Source organism: Petaurus breviceps, unplaced genomic scaffold, assembly GCF_028583685.1.
Source record: "Petaurus breviceps papuanus isolate PSGF00001 unplaced genomic scaffold, PetGlider_PUasm1.0 91041, whole genome shotgun sequence".
Classification (NCBI taxonomy): Eukaryota; Metazoa; Chordata; class Mammalia; order Diprotodontia; family Petauridae; genus Petaurus; species Petaurus breviceps.
The window spans coordinates 28,890,179-28,914,517 of NW_027187400.1; the positions used below are offsets into that span (position 1 = coordinate 28,890,179).

At 42.0% G+C, this 24,339-nt stretch overlaps 1 protein-coding gene across 1 annotated transcript in view; it reads left to right on the top strand.

Moving 5' to 3' along the window:
* The window catches only part of NOL9 (nucleolar protein 9), a 28,723-nt gene extending 5,366 nt beyond the window's left edge, over positions 1-23,357 (top strand). The window contains exons 4-12 of the mRNA XM_069078719.1: positions 3,003-3,144; positions 3,281-3,377; positions 4,556-4,653; positions 7,870-8,031; positions 8,172-8,460; positions 12,244-12,355; positions 13,337-13,514; positions 15,831-15,964; positions 16,817-23,357. Coding sequence (XP_068934820.1) covers positions 3,003-3,144; positions 3,281-3,377; positions 4,556-4,653; positions 7,870-8,031; positions 8,172-8,460; positions 12,244-12,355; positions 13,337-13,514; positions 15,831-15,964; positions 16,817-16,927 — 1,323 coding nt within the window. The 3' untranslated portion in view covers positions 16,928-23,357. The remainder of the gene's footprint in view (positions 1-3,002; positions 3,145-3,280; positions 3,378-4,555; positions 4,654-7,869; positions 8,032-8,171; positions 8,461-12,243; positions 12,356-13,336; positions 13,515-15,830; positions 15,965-16,816) is intronic.
* The last annotated feature ends 982 nt before the right edge of the window (positions 23,358-24,339 follow it).

A 24,339-nucleotide genomic window follows, 5' to 3' on the forward strand; every position in this document is an offset into this window, starting at 1 on the left:
CCACATCCTTATGGTCACTCAGACTCACAATTCTGGGGTCATCTCTGACTACTGACTCTCACCCATGTTCTCCCCTCCTTCCCCCCACTGGTTTTACCTCCACTGCCTGTCACTACCTCTACCTGCTGGTTGGCCTCAGTGCCTCAGTCTCTCTCTCTCTGCTCTAATCCATCCTTCACTCAGCTGCTAAAGTGATTTTTCCAAAGCAAAGGCCTAAGTCACTCCCAACTCAGTGAACAGCAGAGGCTTGTTACCTTTAAGATCAATTATAAAATCCTCTGTTTGGCTTTTAAAGCCCTTCCTGAGAGGCAGCTAGGTGACACAGTGAATAGAGCACCGCCCCTGGAGTCACATGGACCTGAGTTCAAATCCGGCTTCAGACACTTAACACAAAGCTAACTGTGTGACCTTGGGTAAGTCACTGAACCCCAATTGCCTTGCTAAAAAAAAAAAACCCAAAACAAACCCTTCCTGAGCTGGACCCTTCCTGTCTTTGCAGTCTTATACTCTGCTCCCTGACAAATCAAAATTAGCAAGCCTTTCTTAACCCCTTGCTATGTGTCAGACACTAGTGATGCAGAAGGAAGCCACAAGAGAAGGGCCCTGCTTACACTTTAGCGAGGGAGGGCTAGACTTAAAAAGGCAGCTGAAGGAGAGGATGTAGCTAACCTGGTCCAGAATGGAAGCTCCAGAAACAACTGAGGAGGAAGAGAAAGAAGGAAGGGGGAATGAAGGAGGGAGGAGAGGAAAGAAATGTTTTTCAGTGCTAAGCACTTTACAGATATGATTTGTTTGAATCTCACAACCACCCTGGGAGGTAGGTGCTGTTATTATCCCCATTTTACAGTTGGGGAAACTGAGGCAGACATTCTTTGCCCAGGGTCACCCAGGTAGTAAGTATATGAGGCTGGATTTGAACTCCTGACACCAGGCCCAGGATTCTCTTCACTGCAGCACCTTCTTTTAGGGTAAAAAGGCCCATGGAGCTCATGGAGAAAGACGTTCAGAGAGTCAGGAGCAGAGCCTGGAGAGGCATGGAGTGAACCCACTGTCTAATGGCTTTGACCTACTGCCCTCCACTGGGCCTTTGCCCTTGCTCCCCCCAATCTCCCATCCCTGTGCCTTGCACGATTTCCCTCACCTCCACCCCCTGGCTTCCTTCAAGACTCAATTCATATCCCACCTTTTATGGGATGCCTCTCCCTTGGAGATTTTACAATCTTCCATTTGTACTGTGTGTGTCTGGTTTTTGTTTTCTCCCCCATTGTTAGAATGTGAGTTTTTTGAGGTCAGAGACAGTGTTTTTGCCTTCCATTTGTCCTCAACACTTAGCACAGAGGCAAGTAGTTTCTGAGACTGGTTTGTTCATTTCTTCTTGGTCCTTTCCTCTATAAAGAGAGCTAGCCTTGGAGCCAGGAAGCCCTGAGTTTGCACCCCCATGCTGACACACTGCCTGTGTGGCCCTGGGCCAGTCACCTCCTCACCAGTCTGCCTGCCACTGGAGGGAGTTTTCTCATCCAGGAATTCCTTGCATCAGTGAAGTCACCGGTCCAGGCTCTCCCTTTCCTTCCTTCTGGTTTTTTTCCCCCTTTTGTTTTCATTTTGTTCCTTCTACTCCCTATACTTTTTCTCTTTATTGTTTGCTGTCTTCCAAAGTTTTTCACTGATAGTGTAACTTCAGATTCTTCCTCCTTAGTATGCTAGAGAAGTTGTATGAGTAACAGAAACATCCGTGATGCTAAAGTCGTGGAGTTTTTACAGTTGCTGTCCTCAGGGTCCTCTAAATTGAAGTGATAAAGCAGGCAAAGCCTGGCTCTTCACACCTCCTCTTCCTCCCAGTGTTCTTACCCAGCTAGCGTGCATTTCTTCTGCTTCTGCCTTGGCTGCCCAGGGCATCTTATTACTGTACTTGCTTTCCCCTTCCCTGCTCCCTCAGAACCCTCCTGTGGCTCAGGGTCTGTGTCCACTGAGCCTTAGTTAATATTTTAATGCCCGCTAGAATGGGAATTCATTTTGCATAGGAGCCCATGTCCACCTTTCCCTTCTGGTCTGCATCCTCCCCAGCCATTCATAGAGGATCTCTGCTGGCATTCATGGAGTGCTGGCTCTGACTAGCTCCTGTCCTAGGTGCTACACATCCACATACAGCCAGTGAAGCAATCTGTAGCCAAGGAGTTTACATTTTAACAGGAGACAGTGACCTCGATTATGATGTACAGAATACATTTAAAGAAAATAACTATATGTAAATACAAAATAATCAGTGGTGGGAGGGAGCACCGTCAGGAGTGGGAATGAGAAGATAGTGGTGCTTGGGCTGTAATTTGAAGGAAGAGAAGAGCTCTTCAAAAAAGAAGTGAGGAGGGGGAATATATTTTAGTCAGGAAGCAGCTAGGGCCAAGGAAGGAAGATGGGGAAGGATAGTGAGTGATCTGGAGAACAGAAGTCACCCATCTAGCCTTGTCACGTTTCATTGGCACTGCCATAATACTGAGACTGTCTTGCTGTCATCCTTCAGGTCATTCTGTGCCTGGGTCATAATACCAGTATGTTGCCAATTCAGGAGAATTTTCTGTAATTTATTTAAAATTCATATCTCCATCCTGCCCTCACTGAGGTAACTCTTAAGAGCAGAAATTTCAAGCCAGTGGAAGATATAATTCATTCATGAACAGTGGCACTTGTGATAGCATTAGGCCTCTAAATAGGGTCAGGTCTAGCAGTTTTTCATCTGAATTCTCTATTTTGTGACTTGTGATATATATGAGTTTATTACTTTAATTTTCAGAGATAAGGATTCTTACAAAACAAACTTCATAGTGTCCGTATGAATTCAGCCTGTATGTTGAGTAGAAGCAGCAAGATGAGGGAGATGTGAAAATGAGGACAAGGAAAAAAAAAATAAGAAAGGTTGAGAATGCAAATGAGTCATACTTGTCTCTTTGATACTTTTCATTTTGCATTTCAGAATGTTTTTAAAAGTTGAAATTGTTCATCTTTAGAAACAGGAGGTGTCCTCATCCTTCAATCTTGAGCAGTTAACCATGTCTTCTGTCGGCATTAAGAAATGTGAGGAAGAAAGAGGCCTTCACTTATCTGAAAGTAGCATTTCAGCAATAGAAGAGTTAATCACTGCTTGTTGTGGTAAGGAACCAAAAGTGACTACTATGACTGTCTTCCTAAATTAATAAGTTTGATTGTAGGCCACCAAAGGCCTCAAGATTCCTGTGAAAAAGCACATCACATTGAGAAGGTTTGATGTGTTTTGTTTACCTTCCAGAGGAAATCGATGGTTGCCCTATCATCATGGCTTGTGGACCAAAATGCATCGGCAAGTCCACCTTTAATCGATACCTGATTAACCAGTTGCTGAACAGGTGAGTGCAGTGAGAGGCTCAGTCATCCTCCCCTCAGCTGGAAAGCTCACTCCAAGTCCTGCCTCATATGATTCTACCGAGAATTTAAAAGGCTTTTTTTTCTTTTCAGAAGGTTAAACAGTTTAGCATTTGAGTATGAGGACTGCTACCTGTCTGTTGATTGTTAAAATTATTTATTTTTAAGTGCAGTTTTAGGGTAGCTTACAGAGTTGGTGTGGTACTGTGAAAAGAGCACTGATTTCATGTCCCAGCTCTGCCACTTGGCTGAGTGACCTTGGGCAGACGATACGACATCCCCTGGGCTTCCAGTGGAGGGTGTCCTGGAAGCCCTCGAACATTCCTTGTTGGCGCTCAGTCTGTGATTCTTCCATGCCTTGTCTGTAGATTGAGGATAACTCTCCACCACTGTTGGTCCTGAGAGGGACTCTTCTTCGCTTTGTTTCTTGCCCCCCGTACAGGGTTTTGACCTCAGTTCAGTGCCTCTGGGGCCCTTGCTGTTGGGGCCTGGCTCCTCGGGGCAGTGTGGGTCCCACTCACCCCTCTTCTGTCCTTGTCTGTAGGAGTCCTGCCCTCAGCACTGGGGGCCTTTTAAGGCTCAGGTCCAGGAGCACGTGAGCTGTTTGGTGTCCCTGTCGAGGCTTGTTAATGAAGGACGACAGCAGGAATAGCTTTAGGGATGATCACAGCTGCAAGGAGGTTGTAAGGGAGACTGTTTAACAGTCCTTGGATTGCATTATCTTTACTCTTCTGGTGCCATAGTGTTTGCTGTGTGTGACTGGTGGAGAGAACTAGGGCTTATTGCACTTGGTAGATGTGGTTGCTCTTCATCTTTAGAAGCATTATACTCCCCTGCTACTTTTGTTTTTTTTGAGGGGGGAAGGTAGGGCAGTTGGGGTTAAATGACTTGCCCAAGGTCACATGGCTAGTTTTTTTGTGTGTGTGTTAAGTGTCTGAGGCCAGATTTGAACTCAGGTCCTCCTGACTCCAGGACCGGTGCTCTATTCACTGTGCCACCTACCCACCCCTCTCTTGCTACTTTCAAGAGTCAATATTTATCTGTGTTTGGTACCTGACACTGAGGAGTTAATATGCTATTAAGATATGTTATACAGAATTACAAAGAATGTAATTAGTCCTTTCAACATAATAATGATTTTCTTTCTCTCTTTTTTCCCCAGTATTCCCTGTGTTGACTTTTTGGATTGTGACCTAGGACAGACAGAATTCACCCCTCCTGGTTGTGTTTCTTTGTCTAATGTTACAGAGCCTATTTTTGGTATGTATTAGAGTAATCATTTAAAGTCTTTCTTGCCAGCTAGCCAGCCTGGCCTCCTTACTACTACTGACCCTCTGCTTCCATGCTGGGTACAGCCTTGCCCTAGTTCTGGTCATTTCTCTGGCTTGCTATGTCTCCCACTTGTCCTGTGTTAGTCTTTACCCACAGCTTTCTTCAAGGCCTGGCTCACACTTCACTTCCGAAAAGCTGTCTCTAATGAAGTCTGGCCCCCCACTGTATTATCCTTTCTGTAGTATTTAGGTAGACATTTTATACTCCGTTGTTTTTTCATGTTTACATGTTGCTTTGTTACTGTCTTAATTGTTTCAGGGATGTGTGTTTTGTCTTCAACATTTGGTGTTTACCCAAAGCTCTTATCACATGTCTGTTTGTAATGAGAGTTGCTTAACAAACAAAAGTAGAAAGAGTGAAAGAGAATTTATTTTGGCAGACTCCAGCTCTCTTTGGACCTGTATTATGGGAGTGGAAGGAGTGGAGCTTAAGGCCACAACCCCAGGGGTTCAACCAATATTCAAGTGCTCCTGTGCTTTTCATCTGTTCTCAGCACATAGACTAGCCTGTTCACAGGTCACACAGCAAACTCATCCCCACTGTGTGCTCACAGACACACTAAGACACAGAGCAGTGTCAGAAGGGATCTTAGAAGCCATCTAGAGCAGCCCATACTTACATGGCATGCTGGAAAAGTGATCATCCAGTGTCTGGTAAGAGACCCCATTACTCGGGGTAGATAGTCGATTTACCTTTTGGATAGTATCATTAGATGCTCACCCAGCGTAATCTAAGTTTCTGAACAGGAATATTGATATGTTCACCATTCTTTTCAGTATGTTTGCCTACTTTTTAGGAAGGACATTGGCAAAACTAGAGACTGTATGAAGGAAAGAGGAACCAGACCTTTCAAGCCAAACTGAATGCCTAGAGGACATGGGATAGTGTCCTCAGGATCTGAAAGGTTGTTGTGGGGACAGGGGGTTAGACTTACTTGCTGTACTTGGTTCCCAGCACAGATGTGGGAGTACTGGGGAAGCTGTGTTGCAGAGGGCAGATTATAGTTTAATGTGTAGAAGAACTTGATAGCGTTTAGAGCTCTCTGGAAGAGTACTGGGCTGTGTCAGTCACAGGAACTTCCTTCAGACAGGGGAAGGCTGCTTGGCATTTTTGTTATAGAGAGGCGATTTGTGCCCGCGTGTGTATTAGACTAGAGGCCTTTTGTAATCATGTGACATAGCAAAAAGAAGCCTGAATTTGAGGTCAAAGAAGGTCCCTAGGTGTCTGAGCCCTGCTGCTTCCTATATCTGTGATCTGGGGCTGATCTGATGAGATCACCAAACTCTTCTGGGCTGTGCTCTCTCCATCTGTAAAGTTTAAGGAATGACCTCCAGGGGCCCTTCCAGCTCTACATCTATTGGGTTGTACAATTTCGTGTTCTTTAGTTAACTGTTAAGATTCATTGGATAAGGTTCTTTGTCCCTCCAATGTAGCCCTAATTTAGCAGAATTAAAAGGGCCTACTTTTTGAAAGCTCCCCAAAAGTTCTTCTCCAATGTCTCATTGTGGCCTGAAGGTGATCGTTTTGCTCTGTTAGCAGAACTCCACCTCTGGCAGGCCATCCCAAGCTAGAAAACCTTCCTGGATAACCCTTCTGTTGTATGGTGCATCTCATTTGAAGAGGAGCCCAAAGAAGCCTAGAGAGTCCATATTATTGTGGGGGTGGCCACTACATGGCAACACTTGGGGGCCACAGCAGATTGAGGCCTGGAGGGGCTGTGATCTGTGTCAGAGACGGAGCAGCCAACTTAGGGAATGAAAACAGATTACCAAGCAGGAATGGAGAGCATAGGTTCCCAAAGTAGGTGGTATCACTCCCTGGGGGGTGCTGGAAAACTCTAGGGGAGCATTGAATAAGAATAAAGGGGTAGTGGAAGCATAAGGAAAGAAGAGAAGAAAAGACAATTTTGAAAAACTGTTTGTACATGTTTCATCTATTGTGTTAACAGAGTTAAAGTTGTAGTGATTACATTTTTTTTTCATATAAACACACAAATGCAAGTTATAATCAATCTGTGGTCAAGTCCTCCGACAGGTCTTAAACTTGTATTGGCAGGTGAGTGTGTTTGTGCATTAGGGAAGTCTAGTGTGCATTGGCAGGAATATGTGCCTGTAGTGACTTGTTTACAATGGTGCCATACAGTTACATAATGCAGTATTGCATCATCAGAATTTAAATTGGGGGGGGAAACCAAATTTACAATAAATTATTAAATTTAAGATGCATCACTTAAATATTTTATGTATTTTTTGAAATTCTGCAAATTTTTAAAAAAGCACTAAAGGGTTAAAGGGGTGCCGAGTAATTTTTTTTTAAAGGGGTGGTAGGCCAAATAAGTTTGGGAACCTCTGATTTAAAGGGAAATGAGTGGGGTGGCCAGGTGGTGCGGTGAGTAAGTGCGCCAGCCCCAGAGTCAGGAGACCTGGGTTCGGTTCAGGCCTCAGATACTTAACACCGACACAAGATAACTGGTCGTGTAACCTTGAGCAAGTTACTTAACCCCAATTGCTTAGGGGTGGCCAAGTGGCACAGTGAATAAGAGTGCTGGCCCCAGCATAGGGAGACCTGGGATCGATTCCGGCCTCAGATAGTCGGCACCCACACAAAAATAACTGGCCATGTAACTTTGAGCAAGTTACTTAACCCCGATTGCTTTAAAAAAAAAAAGCGGGGGGAATGAGAGACCAAAAACAGATGTTCCTTCTGCTGCTGTAGTTCAAGTATTGACTTTTCCATGCCTGTTACCCTTCTGTTATAAAAAAAGAAACCACCTTCAGTACTAGTGGGCAATTTTCTGACTAATGGAATGAGTTTCAGTCATTAAATTGATTAATTTATATGAATTTGTCAACTTGGATTATATTTGATATTTGAAATCTTTTCTAAAAAACAAAACCCCAAACAATCCAACCCTACTATACATAGTCTGTGCCTGTTATGAGGTCTAAGGCATCCAGCTGTCTGAGCATCTTTGAGCACAGTATTAAGGTAAAGAAGGAATTATCATGAGGTAAATGTGAGACTCTTACTGCAAAAAACTGATGACTTGTACTTCAGGAAAGGGAATTATAAGTATTTGTTTTAGACAAAATGTGTCCTTAGAGGAGAGCAAGGGTTTTGTAATCCTCGTTTTTATCCTCTTAGGGCCACCATTCACTCATCAAAGGAAAACTCGAAAAATGGTCTTTTATGGTGATTCTTCTTGTGAAGATGACTGTAAGAAATACACCGAGATTGTGAAGTATGTGTTCAGTGCCTATCAGAGAGAAGCACCACTCATCATTAATACGATGGGCTGGGTGAAAGGTAGGTCTGACTACATGTGTCATGTTTCTTGGGCTATGGCTACTCTTGTCGAAGCCTACTTTTCCATGTCTTAATCAGAGTTGTGGAACAAGCAGCTGTTGCTTTGACTTAATGGAGTTGTTTCATCCCTTTTCTTCCAGGTGATGGACTTTTGCTCCTCATTGACCTTATTCGAATGTTAGCCCCTACTCATATTGTTCAGTTCAGTTCTGAACAGTGTCAAGATATGCCTCTGCTTACCCCAGAGTACACTACAGGAATGGCAGGTCTGCAGACGAAAGGCAAGACCAAAGTCAAAAACCGGCATTTGGACTGCAATGAATCAGAGAGTTCTGGGGATCCAGATGAAGGGAGCCAGCCCCCCTCACCAGGACACAAACTGCTGCTCGTGCAATCTGAGTTTCCTGGTGCTGGCGTTGCACAACTAACGTAAGGAATGTGTGGCATCACAAACCTGGGAATGACCATTTATCTTTTCCTCAGTGTTTGAGATTTACTTGTTAAAATGGTGTCTGTCTCTTCATAGTTCCCAGGTGCCTACATCACAGTTTTACATGTTTAAGAAGTAGAAAATCAATTCTTTTTTAAAGTAAATTTTTATTGCTATCCTGATTTTACATTCCCTTGGTTTCCCAATAAATCCCTCCCAAAGGACCATCCCTTATAAGGAGAAAAAAGTAAAAAACAAATTTAGAAAACTAACCCAGCATCTTCCCCAAATCTAACCTGATATGCACTGTTCCACACTCAGTGAGCTTTCACTCTCTCAAGGAAGGGCTGTGCCTTTGATCTTTTCTTTTATGCCAAGCTTGGCCATTATAATATCATAGAATTCAGTTTTGTTCTTTACATTGTTGAAGTTATTGTGTATGTTTTTTTCTGGTTTTGTTTGCTTTGAATTGGTTTACATAAATCTTCCTGCACTTCCTGTGTTCTTCACATACATTGTTTCTTACAGCACAGTAATACTGTATTGTATTCTAGTACTTCAACTCATTTAACTATATTCCAATCATTGGGCATCTGCTCTATTTCTAGCTCTTTGGTACCACAAAAAGTGCTACTCTAACTACTTTGCTATGTGTGGGACTATTTGTTCATTGATCTCCTTTGGATGCTTGACCATTGTGGATCAAGGGGCATGACCATTTTATCAGTTTTTCTGGCATAATTCCTGATTGCTTTCGAAGTGATTGGATCAGTTTATAAATCTGCTGCTGGTCCATCTCTTTGCCCATCTTTCTGCGACTCTTCTGATAACATTGCTTGTTCTCATCTTCCAGGCATCTTTGCTTATTTTCTGGGCCAAGACAACAAACATTTATGAACTGCCTTCCAGGTTCCAGGTCTTAACATGCTAAGCACTGGAATACAGAAGAAAGGCAAAAGATAGTCTCTCCCTCAAGGTGCTCACAATTCAATTGGAGGGAAAAAAAACAGGATCGATTGGAGATAATCACAGAGGGAAAATGTGAGGCGAAAACTCAGAGATATTTTGGTTTTATATTTTTGTTACGAGTAACTTGAAATATCCTTTCATATGGTTGTCAGTTTGCAGTTCGTTTGAGGCTGTTGGTGATAAAGTGGTTAGAGGGCTATGCCTGGAGTGAGGAAGATCTGAGTTAAAATCCAGCTTCAGATACTTACTAGCTATGTGACCCATGGCAAGTCACTTAACCTCTGCCTCAGTTTCCTGAACTGTAAAATGGAGATAATGACAGACTTTACCTTGCAGGGTTGTTGTGAGGATCAAATGAGATATTTTTGAAGTGCTTAGCACAATATCTGATATGTAATAAGCCCTTAATAAATGTTTTGATTTAGTATAAAAGTAGGTTTTTTTCTCCTAGTTGGCTGCTTCATTTCTTTTTTGAAACTTAATTTTTTTTTCAGTTAAAAATCTATTTTCCCTTTGCATTTCTTTGCCACCGATAAAAAGAGCTGTTTTTAATGTTTTTATACATATGGGTTCTTTTTCTCTTTCTTTGGTCTCTTTGAAGTATGAAACTATTCCTGTGAACTAGACCATTTCACAGATCCAGCAGTGCATTAATATAATGTATTTCCCATAACCCTTCCAACATTTTTTTTTCTTCAACTTTGCTAACCTAATGGGTATGAGGTAAAAGCTCTCAGTTGCTTTAATTTGCATTTCTCTAATTATTAGTCTTTTTAGCATTTTTCTATGGCAATAGATAGCTTAGATTTCTTCTCTTGAGAAGTACTTGTTCATATCCTTTATCAGTTGGATAATAGCTTTTCTTTTTATAAATTTGAATGAATTTCCTGTATATCTTAAAAATGAAATCCTTATTAGAGAAACTCAATGCAAAGATTTTTCCTCATTACCTGCTTCCCTTTTAATTTTAACTATATTTGTTTTGTTTCTGCAAAAATTTTAATTTTTAAAAAAAATTTTATTTAGCATTTTATTTTCCCCCAATTACATGTAAAAACAATTTTAATATTCATTTTTGAAACTTTGAGTTCCAAATTGTCTCCCTTCCCCCCACCCCTTGAGAAGGCAAGCAGTTTGATATCGGTTATATACATGTAGTCATGCAAAATACTTCCATGATAGTTATATTGTGAAAGATAAATGATATTTCCCTCCATCCCATCCTGCCCCCCCATTTATTCTGTTCTCTTTCTCCTTTCATCCTGTCCCTCCTCAAAAATTTTTTGCTTCTGACTACCTCCTCCTGGAATCTTTTCTCTCTTCTATCACTCCCTCTTCTCTTATCCCCTTCCCTTTACTTTCCTGTAGGGTAAGATAGGTTTCTATGCCCAATTGAGTATATATGTTATTCCCTCTTTGAGCCAATTCTGATGAGATAAGATTCACTCACTCCCCTTACCTCTCTCTTCTCCCCCTCCACTGTAAAAGATTTTTCTTGCCCCTTTATGTGAGATAATTTATCATTATACCTCTCCTTTTCTCTTTCTTCCAGTACATCCTCTCTCACCCCTTAATTTTATTTTTTAGATATCATTCCTTCATATTCAACTCAGACCTATGTGCCCTATGTCTATATATACTCCTTTTACCCCAATTATTTATAACATCTTTCCTTGTAGGAATAAATGTTTAAATTTAATGAGTCCCTTATGATTTCTTTTCTGTTTACCTTTTCACGCTTCTCTTGAGTCTTGTATTTGAAAATCAAATTTTCTATTTAGCTCTGGTCTTTTCTCAAGAATGAATGAAATTACTCTCTATCTCATTGAATGTCCATTTTCCCCCCTCATGGATTATATTCAGTTTTGCTGGGTAGGTGCCTTTTGGTTGTCATCCTAGCTTCTTTGCCCTCTGGAATATCATTCCAAGTCCTCCATTCCTTTAATTTAGAATCTGCTAAATACTTGTGTTATCCTGTTTATGGCTCCACAATATTTGAATTGTTTTTTTCTGGCAGCTTGCATTATTTTCTCCTTGACCTGGAACTCTGAAATTTGATTGTAATATTCCTGGCAGTTTTCATTTTGGGTTTTCTTTCATCTGTGCTGGACTGCACTCCTCTCCTAGCCTGGTACAACAGACCTTTCATGTTGACCTTTCAGGTTGCCTTGGGCTGGAAATTTGTTTCAACTCTTTCTTTTTGTGGGCCTGCTGCTCTAGAATTTGTTTAGAGTCATTTTTTTTAAGGTATTTGGAGGGGTTTCGGGAGAGCTCAGGTGAGTCCCTGCCTTTACTCTGCCATCTTGGCTCTGCCCCCCCAAAACTTTAATTTTAAATAATCAGTATTATTCCTTTTATTTTGTGCTATCCTCTGTAGTCTTTGTTTGCACGTGACCTTTAACCCCTATTCATAGAGCTGGAAGGTGACCGTTCCCTTCCTTTTCTAATTTATGATATCACCCTTTATGTCTGTCATGTAGCCATTTGGAGCATATCTTGGTATATGATGAGAGAAAGCTGCTTCTTTTCTTATCTTAGGTGCATTAGTTTGGTTCTTATAAGAATTGGCTTTTTTCAAAGCCATAATTATGTAAGTGCAAAATTCAAAAACATTATTCCCTTTGTTAAATTGGAACCCTTTGGACTTGAAGGAAAGGGTTTGTTTTTTGAAATTTCTGCTTCTTTATGATGGAGCTGGTAGAAATCTTTAAAATGATAAGCCTCAAAGAAATGTACTGTATATTTGATAAGTGAAAGATTTCTGTGGTAAAATTGTACAGTCTTTGCTTAACTGGTTCTAATTTATTTTTTAGGCAGTGGCATAGCCCTGTTCTTCGTGATATGGCCTTGTTAGGTTACCTTGCCCTGTTACAGCCACCAGAGGCAAAACCATTTCTTCCACTACACCATCTAGTCCCTTTTCAGGTAACATGAGCACTTCTGGGAGAAATGTACACTGATCTCTTTATCCAAAGTGGGTCCCGATCAGCAGAGTGTTCAGTACTTGGAACTGAGCTGGTTGAGAATTTTCTGAAGAATTGCTGTGGTTACTGTGGTGTCTTCTTTTGGGATCATGGGTCACCCTCCTGGAGCGATATGCTCTCTGGGATCTGGATCCAGTCCCTAATCTTCATGGGCAGCTTTACTAGGACCATGCTGCCTCTAGATTTGTCTCCATAGATTCAGCTCTTTGAGGAGATTTGGGGAAATCTGGAAAGTAGTTTCCTGTTTATTTTTCTTAAAACTTTGGTTTCTAAGAGATGGTTTAGGGACGGCTAGGTGACGCAGTGAGTAAAGTGCCGGCCCTGGAGTCAGGAGGACCTGGGTTCTGTTCTGGCCTCGGACACTTAACACCCACACAAAAAAACTAGCCGTGTAACCTTGGGCAAGTTACTTAACCCCAGTTGCCCTCCAAAAAAAAAAAGAGAGAGATGGTTTAGTTGGGGAATGATGTGTAAAGGCTAAAGCCAGGACTGATCTTCTCACAGCCATTGAATTCATAGCCTTTTAGGATTAGGGAGAGAGTTCTTCTCCTTTTGAAACTTAAATATGAGTAGTTATTCCAGTCATTTTAGAAGATTTAGTGATACGTGTTTCCACAGCCTCCCAGAATTTTAATTCAGAGTACCTTCAGACCGCCACTTTGTGTTTCCTTCCTGCGTGAGAAAGGTCTGTCCCTCCTGCTGTAGTGAGGTTAGCAGGGACTGCTGGGGTTCACTATGTTAATTCTTTAGGTTCCTCTGACTAAACAGCTAAATACAAAACAGAACAGTGGCTAGCATTTGCAGTAGTTTGCAGTTAATTATAGTGAGGGCATTGGGAAAATGTGTGAGTAGCCAATAGGTCGATTGAAAAAAGAAAATTGCGATTTCAGGGTGGAACTAACAGAAGGGTTTTCTTTCCCAGATCCCTTTCAGTTCTGTCGCTCTCCGGGTCATTCACACCGATGTTGCTCCTGCTCATACCATGTACACAGTAAATGCCAGCTGGATCGGTCTTTGTAGGATACTGGACAATGTCAAGCAGAAAACTGATGGACCAGTTTTTCTTACAGACAACCCGGTCTGTGATTGTGTGGGGTTTGGTAAGTTCATGGTGGTATCTTTCTGCCTCTCATTACTGAAATGGCCTTGGTTCTGACAAACCGTGTGATCTTTTTTAGGTGTGAAATGATGAAAGTCTGCTAATTGAGACTGTGCAGGCAGCTCCTAAGTCATGTTTTAGGGGCAAGTTGTCTGTCTTTTTGGGTCACCTGATGACTATCACTCAAAACTCAGAAAGTAGATGACATCAGGCAGCATGTCTGCTTCTTTAATAGGACTTGTTTGTCTTGCTTCACCAACAGAGAAAAAAATGGACCTTTTTCTGATTGTATTACTGGGTGTGTTGGAGTTAAGTGGTTATGAATTAGTCATTTTCAAATAGACAGACTCTTCAATAGAAAACTCACAGAATCACAAAATTAGTTACTTCGCAGGTCATCTAGGCCAACTTGCATGTAGAAGAACCCCCCCATTTATATAACATCCAGTCTGCTTTAAGACCCTCAGGGCAGGTGGCCCTGCCTCCTGACAAGGCAGCTGCTCTGAGGTCTTCCCTGACAACCAGACCGAAGTTTGCCTCTGCCTCTCGCTCCTGGTTGTGCATGCCAGGGCCAGACAGAACAAATCCAGTCCTTCAGGTGCTTGAAGACCCTTTGCTGTTCCCTGTGTGTCTTCTCTTCTCTGGGATCAGTGTGCCCAGTTGTTTCAGCAGGTCCTCATGATGTGGATTGGAGGTCTTTCAGCATCCTGTTGAGATGCTCTCCAGCTTGTCAGTCTCCTTGAACTCTGATGCCCAGAAGTGAGCTCAGTATTCCTGAGGAGGTCAGATGAGGGCAGAGGTCATTCCTGGAAGCAGGGCTCCTCCTGCTGGCCCTTGGCTTCCATATTGATCACACTGCTGAATCAGTTTGAGCTTGCACTCCACCAAAACCCCCAGATCCTTTTCAGAACAGCTTCTGTCCTTGTCTTTGCCATGTCGTTTCTGTGGAATTGGGTTTTTTTGGCATCCAGGTGCATGATGATGACCTTGCATAAGTCATAAGATGACTTCTTACTACATTCAGCCCAGTGTTCTAGACTGCCTAGACCCCTCTGGATCCTGGCTGTCACCCTCTCGGTTTGGCGGCACATCGGATGTGCACGTCATCTCTGCCTTTGTCCAGGTAGCCGATAAAGGTGAAGCCTCATAGGTCCGTGCATAGATCCCTGGGATCCTTCAGTGAAGGCCTCCTGGCCCACTGATAGGGAATCATTCTGGTCAGCCCCCAGTTCTGAGTCCTGTCTCGTTGCTCCACGTCTGCCTTTGCTGCTGATGCCCAAGAAGAGCAGGAGGCTGTTGGGCACAGTCTTTGCTCAGATCTAGGTGAGCTCAGTCTGTAGCATCCCCTTCAGCCCGAGTCATCCTGAGGAAGCCAGGTAAGTGTGGCACAGCTGATTCTTGGCCATTCTGGCAGCTCTGATCCCCAGCACCCACCATAGCCCTTTAGTGATCTGTTCCACTGGGCTCAGGGGCACTGGCCTGTCATTGGAAGACTGTTTTCTTCTCTTTTTGAAAACAGGTACAACCCTTTGCCCATTTGTAGTTTTGCAGTGCCTCCCCTCTTAGAAATGTCACTATGGGCTTTTAATCACTTAGACCAGTTCTTTCACCTGGGCCAAGGGTAGCGAGGGCCCTTTCTTACCGTCTCCTTACTAACGTTGGGCACTAGCTCCCCACTAGTCCGTCTTGTCACTCCCAGTATGAAGACCTTCTCTTTGTTTTCAGTGATTATTGTGCCCACTCTGTGCAAGGCTCCTAACCCTTTTTGGATCCTTTGTACCTCAGTAATAGTATTACCATGTGTATGAATGTGCAGCTCTTCTGGAACCTCACCATCCTGATTGCCCTCTAGACAGTCTCCAGCCTGTCAGTTTCTTCCTTAAACCATGGTGCCCAGGACTGAATGAGGAGGCTGACAAGGGCAGTGTATGGTGGGATCCACTTAGAACATGGCCCTAGTCCTTGAGGCAGTCAGCCACCAAAGACAAGGCCTTGTTGTCCTTGCTGCTTTAGGTGGGTTTCCCTTAGTTATTGGTGGTTTTCTTTGTCAAGTATTCCTTTAAAAAGAGAACCAGCTCAGTGCCCTTGTTTTTAACCATTTTGCTTTCACATAATTGAATAAAAGGGATGGATAGAGATAGTGTTTAAAATGCTATCCATAGTTAATCATCTAAGGGATTCTGTTTCCTGTTTAAATTGGGTTTAAAAAGGCCATTGTCATTGTTTAAATGAGTATGCTGTCTTTTAACAGTTGATTTTGAGACCATTCTGTGAATGGAATTACTATTATCATTATTCATTATTTTATATATTAAAGGAATTATCCGAGGGATCAGCATGGTGAAAAAAGTGTACTACGTTCTGACTCCTCTGTCCCATGAAAAGCTAAGACACGTGAATTGTCTGATGATTGGAAATATTAGTATTCCTCATTGTATCTTCAAGAGCCAGGTACAGTCCATGAAAGAGTTTGCTAATTTACAGCATTTACTCCACTACCTCTCAATTTTTCCCAAAGTTAAGCCATTTAAAGTGGGAGGCATGCTGCAGATAATGTGAAGAGATGTGAAGAAAGTGTGGGTTTCATTCACACAAATTAGAAGCAATATTGTGTCTAATTTGGAATATTGATCTCTAAGCTTTGTGTAATAACGTGTAGTTAATTCTGAGGGAATAGAAACAGGCAGTTAGATGAGAGTGGACTTCTTTAAGGGAAGGACTAAGGAGAGAAATTGTGTGAGGTGAGTGGAGAAACCCCTTCTCTGCCAGCTGTGGCAGAGAGCTGGAGAATTACAACAGGCCAGCCTCTTAAGAACATCACAGCTGTCATGTTGAGTCATTGGGTTGTCTGCTGGGTGTTGGAGACACTCATGCAGAATGTCAGGGATTACAGGGGGCCTAGCATTCTCAGGGTCAGGAAGAACTGAGTTCAGGTTCTGCCTCTGACTAGGACTGGCTTGTGATGGTCATTTGCCTCAGGCAACTCTCAAAGGCTTACAGATGAGTTTGCTGGTGGAGTTGATATGAATGCCACCCCCTTCTGAAAGAGTGGAATGACTGACCTGTGTCACAGAGGGAGGGGGCTCTGCTGGGGAAGTTCGTCTTGGCACGCTTCCACTGAGCCCTCCCTAACTAGGTGTCCTTCCTGTTGGTGGGTGAGCAAGAGATTTGGGAAGACAGCTGCATGGGACTTCTCCATCTCTCACACACGCTGCCCTGCAGGGAGGTGGCTACACGTTGTAAGACCCGCTGATCCCATGTGCGTGCATTTTCATCTTTCCTCTCTGTATCTTTGTGTTTCAGCCCAAGATTGAGGGGGAGATACCCTACGTTACTTCTGAGTACAATTTTTCTATTTGGGGAGCAGGAAAACTCAGAGTCAGGAAACTCCTTCAAAGAAGAGAATACCTTTAATCGCCAACGAACTTTTCACTGAAGAATTAGCATGGAGCTCTTGGTTTTAATGACGGGGGGATGCAGAAACTTGACACGGTTTCTCTCACTGTGCCAGCAGCGTCCAATGGAGTGATGTGAACAATTCTCCAGCCAAAATATTATTAATAGTTTACAAACATTTTTTGTATTAAAGTATTTTCTGAAAATTCTTCTGAAAATTCCATGTGATCTGAAGTGTAAAGACGTAGCCAGGGAGACAAACACTTTAGGAAGCTGGGAGACTTGGGTCTAGTCTGAGCTCTGCCCTGGACTGCGTGATGCTGAACTTGGACTCCTCCCCTGGAAAAGGGTGGGGCTGTCCCAGGCTGTCCGAAGTTTGATTTGTGCCTCTTTTCTCCGATGACATTGCAGCTCGTTGACTTATAATGAGGGCTTTTTATTTCTATGGCACTTTGAAGTTTGCAAAATACTCTTCTTACTACAACCCTGTAAGGGAAATCATGTCTAGAATATTATCTCTGTTTTGTGGTTTAGGAAATACTCTTTAAGACCAAGCAGTTTGTAAATAAATGGTCTCAGAGCTGGCCAGTCGGCTTTTGAAGAGCCAGGTTTTATTGCTTACTCCTTGACCAATGTACTTATACCATCCTGCCTCATGCAGTTCCTTATTTAGTGAGCTCCTTAATTGAGTTAGTCCATGGAATAAGGACCAAAAATAGGAGATTTGGGCCAGTCGAGAAAAAGGAAGGAGGATCACACATCAGGACATTGTGGGGCTCTCTTGATGTGAAAGGAACTCCTTTCTCGTTTAATGTGATGATCTGTGTGCTAGCTGCCCGTGTTGGGTCTCACTGCTCATGTTCTGGAGTGAAGAAGCCGATATCTGTTCTTAATTATCCGTGACTGCATTGTAGTTAATTCCCATTGTCCTGTACTTAAGTATTTGGAGCAGATAGTTAGCCCTCATTAAGGATTTCAGGAGTCCTGGGTGATGACCTGCCCCTCTGCCATCACAGAGCACAGCCCTGCTTTAGCAGATTGATGGTAATCATCAGGCCCTGTATCCCAACACCTTGCTATCATCTTGAGAAACAGGACCTCCAAAATGAGCTCGTATTTTTGTGGCAGCCAGACTGTGTACTGTGGGCCCACTTTACAGGGCCAGAGGCATTCCTTTCTGCAGTGAGGCATCGGAATTAGGATTTTCATGGAAGAACTTTGCTCTCTTGGTGTGGGGTTTTTTAAAAAGTCTGTGGCTGATCTAGTATAACCTTTGAATAAATGTAATTAATGTTTTCTTCATGTTTTAGCAGAAATAGATGGAATAAATTACCTCCCAATATTTTTTTTAATTCTGTAGTTTGATGCTTGTCGGAATCAAATCCAGATCCTGAAAACTTTCATGTATCTTTAAATATTGATGTTGCAGATGATAGAATTACTTACCTTAAAAACCCTAAAGAGTCAACCATAAATTAATTGAAACAAAGTTGCAGGATATGGAACAAATCCAGGTGAATCATCACCATGCTTGAATGTATTCCTGTATATTACAACAAAACCCAACAAGAGCCCATTGTTAAATAACTACCGTGTTTCCCCGATAATAAGACACTGTCTTATTTTTTTTTGGACAGAAAAACACCAGAGGGCTTATTTTAATGAACATTGACAGCAATTTTAATAAACAGGTAAATGTGAACAAAAAAATGTACCTTTATTCAATAAGCAAATCACTGGGGAAGAACAGGATGACGGGCTCACTGCTGCAGCTCTGATTGGATGCAGCTCGGAGCTCAGCGTGTGTTTCACAGGGGGGGGGGGACGGTGCATACAGAGGGTACCGTAATGTAGCGTGTAGCGCAGGGGATCACCTTCACTACAGTAGCAATCTCAATAGGGCTTATTTTCGGGATAGGTCTTATTAGCGGGGAAACGCGGTAGAAGCTGTCAGGTGTTTGGTAGTACATCTACCAACATACATTTAGAAATTAAATGAATCCAACTATAAAAAACTCTTTGCAAAAATAAAGACAAACCTAAAAAATTGGGGAAGTGTTCCTTGCTCATGGGTAGTTCAAGCCAGTATAAAAATGCTGCTGCTGCCTGAATGCATTTCCTTATTTAGTGCTGTGCTAATTGTCCGCCAGAGGAATATTTTATAGAGCTAGGAAAAAAAATGGCAAACTTCTTGGGAAGGACCAGAAGGCCAGGAATATCAAAGGCTATCATGAAGTAGGAAGGAAGGCTGCCTCTTGGTGCCAGATCTTAAACTGCACCACAAAGCAATCATCATGAAAATAATTTGGTCCTGCTTGAAAAATAGGTTGGTCAGTGAAACAGGTGCACTGTACACAGGTGCAAACAACAGTAGCATAATCTTTGACTAATCCAGAGGCTTTGGGTTGCCATAAGTGCTCATTATGTGACAAAATCCGGGAAACTAGAGAGCAGCATGTGTACTACGTGGGTAGTGCTTTACACCATATGCCCCAGTGAGTTCCAGTGTGATAATGTGGCCTACATTTATATAAAGGTCACATAATAAGAGAGAGGGAGAAATTACATGTGGGATGTGTAGATAGAAGAGGGGTTCATAAATGGGACTGGGCGTCACAGACGATCAAATGGACAATTTTGATTGTTAATTTTGTGTGAAGAAGTCAAATGCTAAAATTAGGGAAGCAGGTAAGTGGGGAAAAGAATCTTAAGCAGGTTTTTCTGGTCAAAGGTCTTATATTCAAGGCATATATAGAACTGATTTAAAATTACAAAGCAACTAAACTAGGAGATGCCACAGAGCATTGGTCCTGGAGTCAGGAAGACTGGAGTTCAAATCCAGCCTCTGAGTCTTGGCTGTATGACCTCTACACTAGCTGTATGACCCTGGGCAAATTACTGCACCCCTGCCTCAGTTTCCTTATCTGTGAAATGGGGAAAGTAGCAGCACCTACCTCACAGGGTTGTTGTGAGGATCAAATGAGATAAAATATGTAAGATGCTTTGTTAACGTGTTATACAGTAGTTTAAGACTTAAGATCCATTCTCCAATAGATAAATGGTCAGATGTATGAATAACCATATGAAAAAAAAATCTCTCAAATTACTGATAGAGAAATGCAAACTAAAGCAGCTGAGGTCCTTCCTCACACCCTTCAGACCGGCAAAGATGAAGGACAAAATCACACGTTGAAAGGGCTGTCAGAAAACAGGCATTAGTGCCCTGCTAAGAGCATTCTGGAACGTTAGCAGACCTTCTGACCTGCACATGTCCCTTTTGAACCAGTTACCCCCAGAAGGCCTGTACCATAAAGATATCAAAAACAGAAGAAGGGCATGTATGGACAAAAATGGAGCAGTTCCTTTTGTGGTAGGCCCATGTTGGAATCTGTGGAGGTGTTCTATTGGGGAATGGCTATACAAGTTAAGGTGTATTGATGCAATGGAATTACTGTGCCAGAAGAAAGGACAAACTGGGAAGCCCTTTGAACTGATGTAGAGTGAAATGAGCAGAAGTAGAACCATTTATATGACAACATTGAGAAAAGCGTCTTTGGAAGACTTCAGGACTGATCAATTCATTGATAAACCTAGAGCCCAGAAGATTGAAGATGGAACTCCTCACCTGTTGTGAGAGAAGTGATGAACTTTAAATGCCGTGGGCATAGCTACTGTGGGCATTTGTCTTGATGGACTAGATATGTTTGTTATGAGGGTATTTTTATTTTAATATTTGATTCATTGGAAGGGGCAGAGAGAATAGACTATAAATGCATGTAAAAAGTAAGTTTTGGTTTTTTACAAAATAAAAAGAATGAATAGATCATGGAGGTTTATTGGATAAAATTCTAGTCAACCAAAAGGGACAAGATAACACTAAGTTAATAAACTTAATGGAATAAGGACAGTATAAATATTTAACATTGTAAGAATTTTAGCCAAGACTCTGTTCTTTCATTATGAATCTTGGGGGGGGGAAGATTTTTTTTCATATTTGTTTGACATAATCATTGTTAATCAACAAACATGGGTCACTGGTTGGTCCTTACTGGGCAAAACATTAAGTAATGACCTGCCTGACTTCTCCAAGCTGTAGTATATGAGGTGTGTATTTTTAAGTAATGCAATTAAAAAAAAAAAATCAAGAGTATTATGTTTACACCATTGGATTACCTAAAATAGGCTTTACCTGACCACTGGTCATCCATATTGGGCTATCAGGAGTTTTGAAAATGGATTCCAGAAACCACTGGCCTATCCTGGGGAGATATTGATAGATAGAAGAGATAATGTGATGTCTAAAGGGCTACCTTTAGAATTAGGAAGATTCACTCTTGTCTGACACAACCAGCCATGTGGACAAATCTCTTAATCTCTCAGTCCCTCAGACATCTGGGACTGTAAGGTGAAGGAAAGTTGCAGGGTGGCGTCAGTGGAGAGTTCATTCACTGCATTGATCACAGGTCTGGACCAAAATGAAAAAGAAAATGAATCTTGAATCAGAAGACCTGGGTTTGAAGTTGGGTGCGACAATTTGTGGAACCTTGGGCTAGTCGCTTCCCCTTTCTCCCCGTTTGCTTGTCTAAAATAAGGGAGTAACCTCCAAGATATGAAGGTTGTCCCTTGAGCTGCTGGATGTTAGTTCATGGATATCATTGCTTAAACCATTTTGAAAATTCCCCTCAAAAGAGTGGATTTGTTTTTTCAGAAATGGCCTAAAGTTATCTGAATCCGAATTTGGTAAAATAACTTTTTTTCCTTGATAATTTGTGTGCTTTATACACTAACTTGGAAAGCAATATGAAAGCTCCCAAACACCATTTGGAGTGGTGGCTATGTAATTTAGAGTATGTACATCGCCTTATACTGCCAGACCTTGAGGGAAAGCACCTATTTGAATGTATTAGTTCAGATTTCTTGAGGAAAGAAAGTCATTAGTTTATGGATACACTTAATTTAAATGATTGTGTAAGCAAAAGGATTCTGTCACTTCCCAAGCAGAGTCCAGTTCTTGGAGAGATCTTTAGGCCAACTGTTATTCAATTTTCATTTTGAGTTGATTATATTTTTAGAATCATAACACTGCATTACTGAGAAATTTTATATAATGATTAGGCATTTTTTTTTAAAACAACCTCTTGCAAAGCTCTCCACGTCTGTATCCTAGCAGTCACAACCCAGTGGTGCTGATCAGCAGGGGGCCTGAAGAATTAGAGTAATTGTTACATGGAAACACACTTTCACTTAATTACTTTCCTGTAACCTAATTTTTTATTTTCAAGGCCTGAGCCTTGGAGTATGCCACAAAAGAAAATGAACAAAATTACATTTGGCCACTAGAGGGAGTTGAATCTTGGTGATTCCTAAGAATTTGTCACCTGGTCTCGCAGCTCCTGAACTAGCAGGAAACTTGATTGGAATTTCCCAAGGAAGTTTATTGGCACTAATGAATGCTTTTACCTAAGGTGGTTGTGATTCTCTCCCAGAGAATCGTCATGGTCTTTTGAACTTACTGATAATGTGTCAAGGAACAAGAAAGGCAGTGTTAATGCTTCGTATTTCTGTAATTGATTATCAGTATCTGAAATAAATTGAGTATACTTGAACTGTTAGCTGTTCAGTGTTAATGCCCATATGTTAATAAAGGGAAAAGAAAAGATCTTCCTATTGGATATTTCAAGCTGGATCTCAGTCATTTTCAACTCCTTAATTTGTCCCACTCCTATAAACCAATCTGTTCTCAAGGCCTGTTGATTGATTCTCCCTTCAGAACATTTTTCCTATATACCATCTGTATTCTCATCACCTCATGCCTGGATTATTGCAGTAGCCTGCTTGTTGTGGGGGTGGTGGTAATGGTGGTCTGTCTGCCACAGATCTGCTCACACCAGTCTATCCTCCATCCAGCCATCATACTGATTTTCCTAAAAGTACAGGTCAGGCCATGTCATCCCCATTCAGTCAACTCCAATTGCCTCTAGGATCGAAAATAGAATCCTTGTTTGTCTTTTAAAGTCCTTTGTAATCTAACCCTTTCCTGCCTTTCCAGTATTCTTACACTTCCATGTATTTTGCAGTCCAGTGACTCTGGCCTCTTCAATTTTTCTGGCATAAGAAACTCCTTCCAACTCCGGGCATTTTCACTGACTGTCCTCTATACCTGGAATGCTCTCTCTCCTCACCTCCATCTACTAGCTTTCTTCAACTTTCATCTAAAATCCCCTTCTTCAAGAATCCTTTGCCCAATCTACCTTCATGTTAGTGTCTTCCTTCTGTTGATTATCTTGAATTTATCCTGTATGCATCTTGTTTGTAAATAGTTGTTTGCATGGTGTCTCCTCTATTAGATTGTGAGTTCCTTGAGAGCAAGGACTTTCTTGTGCCTTTGTATTTGTTAACTTTGTACTTGTCACATAGTAGACTCTCAATAAATGCTTGTTGACTTTCATCTGCATTTTACAAAATTTGTTCTAGCCATCCATTTTAGTGTTCTAGTTGCTTTTAAATGATGTCAATTGATCCATCTCTTTCTTTAGAGAAAAATCCATTTTCTGGATAGATTAGTATAGGTCAGAAGCTTTCCTTAACTTGCGTGCTAGGACAAACAGGCTTCACCTTCCCATCAGACCTTGAGAAATTCTGGGGACCGAAGGGTACGTCTGTGACTGACTAGTTGGAGGGAAGATGAAAAAGAGGAAAGGCAAGATGATATTTATTAAGCACTTACAATGTGCCTGGGCTCCGTTGTCACAAATACAAGCTACAGGAAAGACAGGCCCTGCCCTCAGGGAGCTTACTTTCTAATGGAGAAGAGAACACACAAAAGGGAGATTTAAAGATGAAAGGGGAATGGAAGATGTCTGGTGCGGCAGCTAGGTGGTTCAGTGAGTAGAGCACTGGGCCTGGAGTCAGGAGAATCTGAGTTCAAATATGACCTCAGACACTTAACACTTACTAGCTGTGTGACCTTGGGCAAGTTATTTAACCCCAATTTTGCTGCCCTCCCCCCTCAAGAAAAAATGGTTTGTCTGAACTTTCCAAAATGGCAGTTCTGGTAGGAAGTTGTCAATAGAAGAAAGAGGTCACAGGAATAAGGTGATGTTGCAGGTTGAGAAGGCAGTTGAAAAGGAGGCCACAGGAGCTGAGGGAACTTCCAGGGTAAGAAGACAGCTGTGTCACTGTGGCAAATTCCAGAGTGTTAGAAGCAGAGCTGGAAGAAGAAATGGGTGAGAAATAAGGAAGTGGATGGAGCAGAGTTTGAGATGCTTTAGACACTGGTGATTGAAATCAGCCTCTTGGAGTAATGTATCATGACCATTTCTGTACCTGTCATTTCCCCAGCTACATTTGTAAGCTCCTGGTGAGTAGAGACTTTCTGTAGAGGCTTAGCACAGTACTCTCTGATGGACAGAATTGGGATCTATATGTTG